The sequence below is a fragment of the Otolemur garnettii genome, unplaced genomic scaffold (assembly GCF_000181295.1).
Source record: "Otolemur garnettii isolate 467f Iridium unplaced genomic scaffold, OtoGar3 scaffold00168, whole genome shotgun sequence".
NCBI classification, from domain to species: Eukaryota; Metazoa; Chordata; class Mammalia; order Primates; family Galagidae; genus Otolemur; species Otolemur garnettii.
Window position 1 is genome coordinate 3,419,628 of NW_003852563.1, and position 14,266 is coordinate 3,433,893.

Consider the following 14,266-nt stretch of genomic DNA (forward strand, 5'->3'; position numbering starts at 1 on the left):
GTTGGGACTTTACATCACACCTCTGTAGTGGAAGATGGGCCTTCCAGCTTAACCGGGTTGCATAAACTTCGTTCCTCAGTTTCCTCACGGGTAAAGTGGGAATAATGACACCAACCATATAGGATTGTCTGGAGGATAAAATAAATTAGGTCTTATAATCTACTCACAAAAGTAGAGGAAGTGCTCAATAACCCTAATGACTACTTTTGCGTGGCCCCCAAGAAAGCCAGATGGAGCTGGGCTCCGTTTCCCCTCTGACACAGCAGACGTAAATGATAAAAAGTGACGAATGACTGAGTCCAATTTTTTATTATTATGACTATTATTAAAAGTGAACTAAGGCAATTTTAGCATTTCTCACTAACCTTTAGGCCACCTTTCCCTTCTCAGATGTCAGAAGAGAGCCATCTTCATACTTACGGAGTGACTCCAAAGGGCAAGGCAGTGTGCTAAGCCTCATAGTTACAGAAGACCCGATTTAGCTAAAGAAATGCCTTGTAATTTCTTCAATAGCTTCACATCTCTGAATTTCAAAAGTGCCAGTCGAAGGGAAGACAGCGTCCTACTGCACCCTTCTTCCCCTGGGTCCTAGAATTCAATTAAAATCATGTTATATCTTGCCTGATCCAAAGTGTTGTAGATGAAAGGACCCGGCACTGTGACTGTAAAAGTGTGACTGTAACGTATCCAGCAAAGGACCATGAAAATAAGGATGCAGAAAAATATTCATTTGATGATGAAAGAACAGCAGATAGGTAGATAGTTAAGGAGATAACTGCATAGAGCTTTTTAGCAAGTTATTCCTTTATGACCAGAGCCCGTGGGGCTGCTTGTGAAATAAAATAATCTTATTATCATGTAATTTCAAATTTACTGCCTTCTCGTTTTAGCCACGAGTCTCTTTAACCACAGTTCTGGCAAAGCTTATCTTGGCATATTGCTATACGAACATATTCAAAACCTGTGACAAGCTACCCTGTACGCAGGCATTAGCGTGAGCGTCATGGGAAAATATACTCCAAGGTTGTAGATGAATTGATATGATTTCCTTGATTGTATCTTTTTATTTATGAGGCATAATTTATGAGCACGGGAGAGCAAACTGCAATGAGTGATGACTAACTGCAGCCAAAGTCATAAATCAGGGGTGGTGAAAGAAGGAGTGATTTTGATCGAATCTATTGAATTAGCTGTTGGCCTCAGCCAATATAGGTATTGGAAGGACCTTTTTAATATCTATTTGTCCCTCTCATGGGACTGTGATAACAATCTCATTACATGCCTCTAGGAAACAAATAATTTAATTGTTTGCCTGTTAACATGCAACCTGTTTACTCATCAATTACCTGCGTGGCTCCTCGTGTTGGATTTTTGCTTATTTCTGATGTGAATTGTCGCAAAGATGTTCACATGCTTTCATAAGCAACGATGTTGGCTTTTAAGTGCTGCTGGATAGAAATTTGTCCTCAGGATTGTTGCAATACCTTTTAAAATGTCTGTACCTGGTTCTACACATAGCCCTTTGTGTTTCTCAAACTCAGTTGAGGACAAGAATCGCTTAGAAATATGTTGAAAGGGCAAGCTCCAAAGTCCTCACCAGAAAATCTGATGCAGGGACTCAAAAGGACTTTAATTATCTTGGCTAAAGGACCCATGTTGACAAGGACTCCTCTTAAACAAGATTTTTAAGAGGCAATTTTCAAGAAGGGACAATGGATTAAATTCATTGTTTTCACAGCGATGTTATTATGGCAGTTTAGTGGCAGATGTTGACACTTCATGTCATTAAAAATTTTTAAGGCAAAATCCAGTAATTAGTCCTTTGGGGGAGAAGGAGTAAATAAAAGAACAATTTTTGTTTTTCATGGACAAGAAGCATGAAGACAGGAATAGTCACTAGTTGGATTAAAAAACGTATTACATTGAAAACAAATCATGTTGAAAACTGACGTGTTAATCTACCATTTTGCTAGTAAGTTACAGAATTTGCGGTAAAACAATGTTAGTTATTTTATGCTTATTAACAGCAGTTTGTGTTTTCTATAACCTTTCACACTGCAACTCTTTTCATGGTTACCAAAGAAAACTTAAAGAAGAAAACAAATGAACTTGGCCAGTTCATTAACTTGTTCTCCTTTTCAGCAGCTCTTCACTGAGAAGCTCTTAACTCTCACAGCCATAACCTGCGCATTCGCTCACACACACACACACACACACACACAAACACACACACGCACACACACACGCAGTGTGCACTCCCCAAACAGTGAAAGTGTTCCAGTGGCAATTTCCATCAGCTTTCTTTTTTTAATATAAAAGAATAAATATGTGTTCAATCTAGATGCTGTAGGTATAAAGATATTTATAAATTAAAGCTAAAGAGTACTTTGTTTTTTTCTCCTGGTCATGAAATTCATGAGTCTTACCTCGTTTTCTTCCCCTAATGACCCCTCTTTCTACGAGCACCCACACACTGTGTTTGTGTATCCAGGGGTTATGTGAGGGGACTCTCGGGATACAAACCCTTGGCTTGGTGGATAGGTGATGGGCAGATTAGATAGACAGAGAGAGAGAGAGAGCAATATGGTAGGCAACTCTGTATCTGTTCACAAAATATTACTTTTTTTAATTTTTATATCCTTTCATTAAAACAAAAAGATCAGGACGTAGTGCTCCAAATTTCCCTCACAATCTCTCTGCTGCTGCTTCTTTTACCTTGTAAAGATGGATCCAAACTTGGGGCATGGTTTCTCAGTAGAAATAACAAGGATAAACTATTAGTTGTTTTTTGTTTGTTTGTTTGTTTTTGTTTTTTTTTTTTTGAGACAGAGTCTCACTTTGGCACCCTGAGTAGAGTACTGTGGTATCATAGCTCACAGCAACCTCAAACTCTTGGGCTCAAGTATCCTCTTGACTCAGTTTTTCTATTTTTAGTAGAGATGGGGTCTCACTATTGCTCAGGCTTGTCTCAAACTCCTGAGCTCAAGTGACCCACCCCATGTCGGCCTCCCAGAGAGCTAGGATTATAGCTGTGAGCCACAGTGCCCGGCCAAACTATTAGTATTTTTATTCTGAACCCTGAACTATGCTTCAGTTCTTTTATGTCTTACTTCATTGGACGTAGACAAAAGTCCACCTTGATATTTTGGGTAAAGGACCTTTTTTTTTTTAAGTTAAATCATAGCTGTGTACATTAATGCAATCATGGGCTACAATGTGCTGGTTTTATATACTGAAATATTTTCATCAAACTGGTTAAAATAGCCTTCACAGCATGTTCTTATTGTGTTAAGACATTTATATTCTATACCTAGTAAATTTCACATGTACCCCTTGTAAGATGCACCATAGGTGTGGTCCCACCAATTACTCTCCCTCCACCCATCCTCCTCCCTCCCCTCCCCTCCCTCAAAGGACCGTTTTTTAACCTTGACACAGACAAACTCAGAGAGACAGAGACAAAGGCAAGGATCTTATTCACAGAGTCTGTTTTCCTTTGCTTCTAGCGGTTTGGTATAACAGAGCCCCTGCCTTGTGGTACAAGTTTTGTGAAATTCATAATACTTCATTATCTCAGCCAGCTTTCTCTTCATTCTGCCTGTTTTCATTTTCATAGCAGCTCATGTAAATAGGCTGATCCTGCTTTGCATAAGCGTGTTGATTTATATGAATGCTATTTTGATCTCAAATTGATTGAATACTAAAAAGAAAGTCTAAGAAAAAGAATCATGTATTATAAAGGACTCCTGTCAAAGACAAAAGATCCTGTCTATGTACCCAGTTAGTGATGGAAATTTTGTATGGTGTAGTTTTTAGAACACAGCATTTCCAGAGAAATAGGTAAAGAAATATAGCAAAACACTAACATAAAGGCCCAAGTATTTTAAAATATGGATTAAATCACATTTTGGAAACAGGAGTCTACCTAATAAAAGCTCACGGAACACTGAAAGGCAGGAGATTTGGTACTGTCTACGGCACCACCATTAAGAAGCCTTAAGAGTATTTATGATTCTACATCTACATTGAAAATGAAAGAAAAGTTAATGTTCATAACCCACAGCCAGCACTGTGCTGAGCGCTTTCTATGAATTATACTTCTTTATGTCATTTCCTTTTAATACCACAGGTATTAATACCACAGTCCTGCACCACTGCTAACTCCTGTTGGTGCTCAGTAATTCATTGGCAACTTGCTGGATTTTTCTTTTATTATACCTGGTGGCATTTGCTCCTGATTTTCTTCCTCATCCATTGTAACCCCAATTAAAATCCTGCATGCCTTCAAATTATCAACCAAAGCCCTACTCTTGGCAAAAAGAAAAAGAAAAGTTGATATCAATATTTACACTTTATTCTGCATCCCCCAAATACTGACTTTTCAAATCTTGCAGTTAAAGATGCTGTTCTTCAGGCAGGCACCCCCCCTCATCAGCCCTGTCATCTGACCCCATCAATAACCTCCTTCCCTACCCTCCCTACCCTGAAGACAGATCTTGTCCATTTCATATGGGAACTACAAGAATGGCCGCACTTGTATTATACAAATTCTACTAAAACTTGCATGAGGTCTGGCTGTTCCACCACCAATGCAGTTTCTGCCTCCTGACTTCCCTGTGCCTATCAAAATCCACCTCCCTCACCTGAGACAACTTGCACATGTCTATCCATCCTTGCAAGTTAAAGAGACCTCACCTAATCCAGAGTTGGCGGTATTTGTCTGTTTACACGTCATTTAATGTACGTGATCCTGAGTGCTTTGTTTATGCCTCTGGGTGACCGCTGTTTATTGGAAAGAGGACTGCAGAACAGCGTCCTAGTCTCCGCTCTTGTAACTTGTGTTACCTTGAACAAGATGGTGAAATTTTCTGAGCCTTAATTTCCTCATTTTTTAAAAAGCATAATACCTTCTCCATTTAGCTTACAAGGGTGCCAGTGTAAGGAATAAGTAAGCTAACATCAGTGAACGTGCTTTGGAAAAAGGTAGAGTTTATACAAGTGTGAACGATTATTATGCAAATGAAGAGAGGACATAGCTGAGCTTGAAAAGAGCAGGTTGGTCTATGTAGGTAGGTTAGTTGTCTCTTTAAAAATGAGGCTCCTGGCAATCCTATCAGCAAGGGGCTAGAGATTTGCATTTGACAGCAACCCCAAAACAATTCAACATCAGAAATTTTACTTTTACAAAGGAATCTGCCAAAAATAAAAATGAAAAGGTATGGAAACACTGATAAGAGTTGGCCTAACTACTAAAAATCTCTCTCATGTTTTTTGTCCTGGAGATATTATTAATGTAAAAGCAAAACAAATGAAAACAAAACTAAAGTCTCACTAAACTCTCATGACAAAATATTCTCTGACAGTATCTCCTATTTTGAGCATTCTGCGTTGATTTTTAATACTGCATGCCTGAGATGTACTATTGAATCAAACGAGTTTTCCAGACTTGTCTTTAAAAGCATGAGGGTAAATTTTTTTAAATATAGGTGTAGAAGACATTCAGTAAGAAAAAATTTCCTGGAGTTAGACTTTCCCGTGAAAGCTTACTAAGGGAATACTCCTACGCCGAAACAGGCAGACAGTCTTCTTGTATTGCCATTTAGATCTATCATTCTGATTGATCACTGGGTAGTTGGCTGTTATTGGGCCTAATTTAACCCTATACACTCACACATCCATCTACTCTGTCTATTGTACCTGACACTCTACAAATTACTTACTCATGCAAATGATGACCTAAGGCAACCTTTTAGGATATTCGTGTTTAATTATACAAATGGTTCTTGATAAATAAGATTATACATCCTTCCATATGTTTATTCCTTCCTTGATGAAAGGAAATTTAATTTTCATGCAGATTTGGTGGGGATGGTGTTTAAGAACTGCTGAGTTTTGTGAAGTCTGCAGACCCATCCAGTTTGCAGAAGCTGACAAAATCACTCCACTTCCCGCCTTGAGATGAGTGGAGTTTTCATTAGGCTTAATCAACCCCACTGCATTTGGCAATCCTAAACACCCCGTTGTATGTTCACCTGGTTAAAGAGGCAAAAGGCAGAAAATAAAAATAAATAAAAGGGGAAAAGTGTGCTCTCCCTGGTGATTATGAAGTTGCAAGATCAAAGTTTATCTCCTCTTATGTTTAGTTGCCTTTGGGTGCCACTTTTGTTTTGTTTTATTTCAGCCTGATGGTGCCTGGCTTATGATGGGTCTTATTGATTTCTCTTTGGAGGTCTGGGCAGTGAATTCTGCCGGAAAAGCCCCGAGTAGCTGGACATGGTGCAGAACTGGGCCTGCGCCCCCAGAAGGTCTCAGAGCCCCCACGTTCCACACGGTCTCTTCTACCCAAGCAGTTGTCAACATCAGTGCCCCTGTGAAGCCCAACGGCCCCGTCAGCCTCTACCGGCTGTTCTCCAGCAACGCCAGCGGGGCCCAGGCGGTGGTGAGCAGCAGAGCTGAAAATCCAGGACCGGATAATTTTTAAAAATTATTACCGTGGTGCTCTGGATTTTCTTCCTGAACTTTCTTTCTCATCCTTCTCTTCTTGTCCTCTGGTGAACATAGTACAAAGATCTCTCATAGAAGAAAAAGAACGCTGTTAGGAAATATGTACACTCTCCAGGAGAGCAAGGCCAATGGCAGTGGTAAGGATGCCACAAATGTAATAAACCGAAGAAGTTAGAAAAAGCAAATTAAGTTGGTTTAATTTAATTAGAAAACACAGATCAAACAACAGGATGGTGGTTTATAACAAGAGTAATGGTAACTGTTAGTGGTGTAAATGTTAATAGAAGACAAAACAGAGCAAAGAAGATTCTCAGAATCTCCATGTTGACACGCACAGAATTTCAGCAACACATTGGAAATGCAGTCTTTGCTCTGGAGAATTCCAGGAAGTTCTAGCTCTTGGGAAGAGAAAGCATAATGGCTCCATCAGAGCAGCTCTGGCTCCACTGTTGGTTCACTAACCACTCGGGGCACATGGGAAGATGGGGGAGAGTGTTGGGGAAATCAGCTCCCACACTGTACGTTTACCAAGCCACTAGCTGGAAGGGATGCAAAGAAACAAGTAGGCCAGTTCCTAAAATGATGAGACTGAGAACGGGCAGGACGGAGTCTCTTGTCCCTGTGGGACAGCTTGTGATACTTTCATGATTCTCATGAGTAAGTGGAGATTATACTTTGTTCACACAAACCTCAAATAGAGATTGCGCAGACCCCAGTAAATTATAAATTATTTAGAACAATTTAGAGAACAATTTGGGCAAGTGTAGAGAAATCCTCCAAGGCCAGAGTGCCAGGTACAGAAACACAATTTGCACGATAACTAACATACAAGAAAGGCTGACACAGAATGTTAAGGGAATATTAGCATATTTTCCACAGGGCTTCCTATTCAATAAATATAGATGATGTAAATACAATCAACCCTTGATTATCCATGCTTATAAAACGATAACGTTAATAAACTAAAATAATTTATATTGGGAGTGCATTGTATGCGTTTTTCAAATAACAGCTCTTCTTAATTCTGTGTTACTATGTCAGTGTGAAAATTAATTTCTAGTTTCTGAACCCTTCTGGTTCAGAGAGTACTTAATAAAACCACATGAGGTCAAAGTTTGCTCCACATAAACCAAAAAATTCGTAATTCTACAAAGATGATTGAGAGAAGGCTGTGATAAAGCCCAACTCCCTCAGAGAAAGAAATGGACTTCCAAAAGTTTTTAAATATACGTGTACCTGACTCAAAACATCGATCTGAGGGGATTTTTGATCCAGAAATTAAATGCAAGTAACCTACGGCAGCGTATGGACATTGGTGAATGTTGACTGAAAATGTAACTCAAATACAGGTTTTAGTTTTTGAAAAGGCATCTTCTAAGCATCTCAGAATGACTGATATCTTGTGTGGTCTGTGCCACCTTCTAGTACCTTTCTGTGATAATGGATAATAACTGCTCTTATGCCTAGTGATTTCTACCGTAGCTCAAACTTCACTTCATCTGTCCATTCCCATGTTAGCTTTTCTTTTAACTGTTATGATATTGCAAATATCTTTCAACTATTCAAGTCATACTCTCTAATCGGATTGGCAATTTCTTGAGGATGAATGCTGCATCTCCCAAAGTGTCTAGCCTGTGCTCAGCACATATGCAGTGGGATTCTTGATAGCATTGACCAGTTGTCTTTGATCTCTGAACCTGCCTCATCCAGTCTTCCTTCCTCCCCAGCTGTCTGAAGGCATGGCCACCCAGCAGACTCTTCACGGCCTGCAGCCCTTCACCACCTACTCCATTGGGGTCGAGGCCTGCACCTGCTTCAACTGTTGCAGCAAGGGGCCGACAGCTGAGCTGAGAACTCCTCCGGCTCCACCCTCAGGACTGTCCTTACCGCAGATTCAGACACTGTCCTCAAGGATGGCCTCCTTCCAGTGGACTCCTGCCCTGTTCCCCAATGGTGTCATTCAAAGGTATTGGCTCAGTCAGAAAAATGAACAAACTAAACAAGGCTTGCATACAGACATATAGCTACCCAGCTCTCCTGAAGGAGGACTTGCTTATTGTATATAGCAAAAGAGACAAATACATCGGTTTGAGTGGTAATGCTTCCAACAACATACTTAAATCATAAAGTCAAGTAATGATAGAAAGTTAAACAACAGAATCATTTTTGCATTAAAAAGACAAGGCAGTATCTTTGTGTTCATTGAAAGAATACACTCCTCCTCGCAGATCCCTAGAATCATTCATTCTAAAGGCCTTGCCAGGAACATAAGAATCTCATGTTACGCTGGGCACAGTAGTTCACCCCTGTAATTCTGGGACTCTGGGAGGCCAAGGCCAGTGAATTGCCTGAGTTCAGGAATTCCAAACTAGCCTGAACAAGAACAAGACCCCATCTCTACTAAAACACACACACACACACACACAAACAATTGGGGTGTAGCTCATGCCCGAAGTCCCAGCTACTATGTTTTCCCCAAAATAAAACACTATCTTATATTTATTTTTTCTCAAGAAAACACACTAGGGCTTATTTCCAGGGGATGTCTTATTTTATTAAGTATAATCCAACAATCTACATTTATTCAAATACAGTTAAGTCATCTTCTTCTGGAACCTGACAGGGGGAGCTGACCTTGTTGGTGGGGCTGGTGCTAGTGATGCATGAACTCCTTTCCCCTAGCCGTTCGAATGTGTGCAATAGGATGACTGCAACACGGTTACCACTCGCGCACCTGCACAAGTGCCAATGGCTCAGAGAAAGGAGCTTTGGCAGATAAAAAGTATTCCAGTCTTCCTTACTGCTCCACACTGAAATGCAGGGCGTGGCTATTCAGATATGCTGCATAGCCATGCCCATCACGAGGTGGGCCTTATTATAGGGTGACCAGATTTTAACATTTGTAAAGCGGGACAACATGGCATGGGGGCGGGTGGACAGGGGTGGGATGGGGCAGGGCGGGGCAGGGGCGGGGCAGGGAAGGGCCTGACAACAATGCAAACTTTGATAAGCAATTCTTGATAATCACTTCTGAACAATTATTTGTTATTATTACAGTTTAACATTATAAAATTAACAAAAATAATATAAAACTCATATTCTGGAGAAATAGCCACATGGCAGCCGAAAACCATATATTCCCTTCCTGTTCTCCCACCCACTCGTGCATTCTTTCCAAAAATCGGGACTTTTTTAAAATGTTGGGGGATGTGGGACAAATTGTTCAAAAGCAGGACTGTCCCGCCAAAAGCGGGACATCTGGTCACCCTATCTTATTATCGGGGTAGGGCTTCTGTTTAACAAATGCACAGAAATCCTATTGGGCTTATTTTGGGGGTCGGTCTTATTTTCCAGGAAACACGGTACTTGGGAGGCTGAGGTAAGAGGCTTACTCAAGCTCAAAATTTTGAGGTTGCTGTGAGCTGTGATGCCATAGCACTCTACCCAAAAAAGAAAGAAAGAAAAGGAAAGAAAGTTGTGGCTAACTCAAAATTGCCCTAAACATAAATAATTATGTTTAAGTTATTTCACATAATTTAAAATGTTATAATGAGCCACTCACTATTGGAAAGTACAAAGAAGTTACTTTACTCAAAATCATCCTGAGGCAAAAACTTGTCTTTATTCTAAACAGAGAAGAACAATGTATCACTCTCCTCTTCAAAGAGAGAAATATCTCTGTCAACAAGGATTATTATTTGCTGAGTAACCGTGATATGTGTATAGACGGCGGCTTTTCTGATCATTTCTCTCATTACACTTGCTGCTCATTTCCAATAGGGTCAAATAGTGTTTCTGAGAGCAGTTCCCTGCAAATAGAAAGACTTTGTAATTCAATGGAAACAAAATGTCCCCTTGCGAAATAGGACCAGTTTTTAAAGGAGAGTTAAGTGAATCCCATTGAGTGTCTTCATTCCATATATTCATTGTTGTTTTAGATACGAGCTCCAACTCCAACTGGCTTGTTCTCCTGATTCAGCCCTGCCCTGTACTCCCAGCCAAACAGAGACAAAGTATACAGGGCCAGGGCAGACAGCCAGCCTCGGGGGACTCCAGCCTTACACCACCTACCAGCTGAGAGTGCTGGCACACAACGAGGTGGGCAGCACAGCTTCCGAATGGATCCACTTCACCACCCAAAGAGAACGTGAGTACAGGCGGCTGCTACAGGAGTAGTTGGGAGAGGCTGGTCCTGAAAAAACCAGGGGAAAACACTTGCTGAAAAGGATTGAGTGAGTGTTCAATTACACTGAATGCTGCTGAAACATCAACGAAGATGACTATTGGAGAAAAATGCCTACTGGATTTAATAATATGTCAAGGGCCAATTTAGGGAGATTTTTAATGTAGTGGTGGAGAAAAATCAATTTTGAGGACGTTAATGAATAGGAAGAAAGAAAATAGACCATTTTAGAAAGAAGTTTTGCCACTCCTTTTCTTTTTTAAATTACATGGCGTAATCCCTGGTATTTCCAGAAAACATTGAGTTGTGGTTCTATTAGGAAAAGCCAAAAAGCAACTGAGCACAGGAAAAGGAAATCAACTAATTCACTGGGGGTTCCTTCCATATTTATAAAATACAGTCTTGCCTTGCTCAGCGATGGGGCTACATTCTTAGAAATGGCTCATTAGGCAACTGTCTTGTGAACATTCTAGGGTGCACTTAGGCAAACCTAGAAGGCATAGCCTACTACACTTCTATAGCTCCTGAGCTGCACACCCGGGCAGCACGTCATTCTAGTGAAGTGGGCAGCTCTAACACGATGGCAAGTATCTGTGTTCTTAGACACACCTAGACGTAGAAAAGTTACAGTAAAAATAAAAGGCGGAACACCAATGCAGGGTCGCTTCTATATAACCTGATGGCGCCACAGCTGCATATGGGGTTTTGTTGACCAGAACGTTGTTATGAGGTGCACAACTATAACATCTCCTCTGATTTTATAATGTATATACTTTTATTGTTTAAAAATGGCAAAGACAAAAAGTATTAAGAATAAAATAAGTATTTATCAGAACCAGCTACATAATTTCTGGGGCCCAGTGGAAAATGGAAATCTGGAACCCTTTGTTCAGAAATTATTAAGAATTTTAAGGTAGCGACAGCAGAGCCTCAGACTACGCCCGGGACTCCTGGACGAGAAGGCTGTGCAAGTGCACAGCTCACAGGCCCAGGAGGCCAGTCCTGCCTACAATCCCCCCAGACGCAACTGCATCTTTTATTTTGGCAGAATCAGTTACTTTAACCTCCTTTCAATGCTTAATTTTTACTATATGGCTGATATCATATTGTAATTAAAATTTCATACTCTGAGTTTTATACTTTATACTATGTTATTTGCATATCCCATGGCATTAAAGAAAACTCTGCAGCCATTAGCTGCCAAATTTAGTGGCTATGTGCTATTCCGTATGTATATTGGTTTGGTTAGGCATTTCACCATTTATGGCATTTCACTTCAATCAATGTGATGAGAAAAATTATGAACAAATGTTTGTTTGAATGTCTGATTATCTTCTCAAATTAAATTTTGACAAATAGAATTTACTGCATCAAATATTTTAATATATTAAGGCCCTAGGTACTTATTTTTCATGTTTGCTTTCCAGAAAGATTGTATCAGGCCAGGCACGGTGCTCATACCTGTAATCCTAGCACTCTGAGAGGATGAGGCAGGTGGATGGCTTGATCTCAGGAGTTCCAGACCAGCCTGAGCAAGGGTTGAGACCCTGTCTCTACTAAAAACAGAAGGAGCATTGTGGTGGGCACCTGTAGTCCCAGCTAGCTACTCGGGAGGCTAATACAAGGTCACCTGAACCTAGGAATTTGAGGCTGCTGTGAGTTAAGGTGATGCTATGGCACTCTAGACAGGGTGACAGAGAGACTTAGTCTCCCCACCAAAAAAAGGAAAGATGATATCAGATTATGTTCTCACCTAAAATACTCTATCTGGCATTGAGTATGATACTCATTTTAAAAGTAAGAATTCTGCATTGCTTAAATACCAACATCTCCCACAAGGACCTTAATGCAGTGGTTCTCAACCTTCCTAATGCCATGATGTATTTTCATTGTTACAAAGGGGTCGCGACACACAGTTTGAGAACCGCTGCCTTAATGTGTCTTGAGCAGAAACAGGGCAGAACATTAGTATTAGGTCACATTTAGAGAGCACTTTCTTTCTGTTCCTGGCACTGCTTAAACATTTTACAAATAATCTTACAATAAACTTATAAAATAGGTCCCACTGTTGTTTTCCAAATTTACAGATGAGAAAACTGAGGCAGGACTATGACCTAAGCACTATAATTCCAGGATTTCATCTAGTCACACAGATTTTGATCTGAACTGAGGCTCCTAGAGGCAGGCAATGACTCGAAGGGTCAGACAATGACTCCATGAGGTGGCTGTCAACTAAGGCCAGTTCCATGTCCAGTAAGTACAGTTAGTACTCGGGAGTCCTGGTCGCTGCCCTTAGTGCCACCCTCCATACTACTATGTTCCCCTGGTCAGTTAACTTCCTACTCTCTGTAGTCAAGATTTCTTTTTTTTTTTTCTTTTGAGACAGACTCTTACTTTCTTATCCTGGGTAGAGTACCATGGCATCATAGCTCACGGTAATCTCAAACTCTTGTGCTCAAACAATCCTCTTGCCTCAGCCTCCTGAGTAGCTAGGACTACAGGTGTGCACCACTACTCCAGGCTAGCTATTCTGTTTCTTTTTGTTTGTTTGTTTCTTTGTGTTTTAGTAAAGATGGGGCCTCACTCTTACTCACACTGGTCTCGAACTCCCGGGCTCAGGAGATCCACTGCCCTTGGCCTCCCAGAGTGCTGGGATTACAGGCACAAGACACCATTCCTGGCCAGTAGTCAAGATTACAGAACTTCTTCACCCTCCTTGAACCCCCCCCCACCACTGTGTCTCACCCTTTCTCCTCATAAACCTACAACTGGCCCTCCCACCTCCCTTTATCCTCTGTCCCCTCCTTGCTTTGTTAATTCACCAGGGAAAGAGAAGGTCAGTCAGTAACTTGCTCCCCCACCCCAGACAGGCAGCCTACCACATTCTCACCATCTCTATCAGCAACAAGGAAGGGCTGGCTCTGCTTCTGTCCCAAGCAAACCTGCCTGCCTGCTGTCACTGTCATCCCTTCTCCACAGATCAGATCATCCCTTTTCTGTCCTTGATCTTCAGTGTATCACACTTCAATTCAAAGCTGCTTTCATCTCTGTTGTTAAAACAAACAAATTCCACTTCTCCACCACTAACTGCTGGCCTCTCCTCTCATAAAAACTCACAGCAGAGCTTTTCTAAACAATGATCTACACACCCTTTGCCCATGTTTTTTCCTCTTCCCACTTATTCTTTATCTTCCTGCTCCTGGATGGAAATCTTCTCCTGAGCTTGCCCTGACCTCTGCACTGATCCACCTGGGAGGCATTCTTCCCTGGGAGTCGCCTTCATTGACTCTGCAGTAGCATTCAAGGCAACTGAACTTTCAATCCTTTTTTAAAAAGTGCTTTCTCCTAGTTTTAATGACAAGACTCGCCTGGTTTTCCTTCTGTCTCTTTGGATATTCGTTCTTGGTCAGCTTTGTTGACTGACCTTCCATTGAGCAGGTTCTTCAAGACTTGAGTCCTAAACTTTCTCTTCCTCCTTCCCGGTTCCTCCTTTTTCTTCCCCTTCCCTCTTTCCTCCTCCCTCTGCAGGTGAGTTCAGTCCACTCCAAGGCCAATGTGTGAGGCTGACCCCAAGAGGTC

The 14,266-nt window shown here is 41.1% G+C and overlaps 1 protein-coding gene across 1 annotated transcript in view; it reads left to right on the forward strand.

The window, feature by feature from the left end:
* Window positions 1-14,266, forward strand: part of USH2A (usherin) — a 775,219-nt gene that overhangs the window by 744,118 nt on the left and 16,835 nt on the right. Inside the window, exons 64-66 of the mRNA XM_003800142.1 lie at window positions 6,230-6,439; window positions 8,232-8,470; window positions 10,443-10,651. Of these exons, the coding sequence (XP_003800190.1) occupies window positions 6,230-6,439; window positions 8,232-8,470; window positions 10,443-10,651 (658 nt within the window). The remainder of the gene's footprint in view (window positions 1-6,229; window positions 6,440-8,231; window positions 8,471-10,442; window positions 10,652-14,266) is intronic.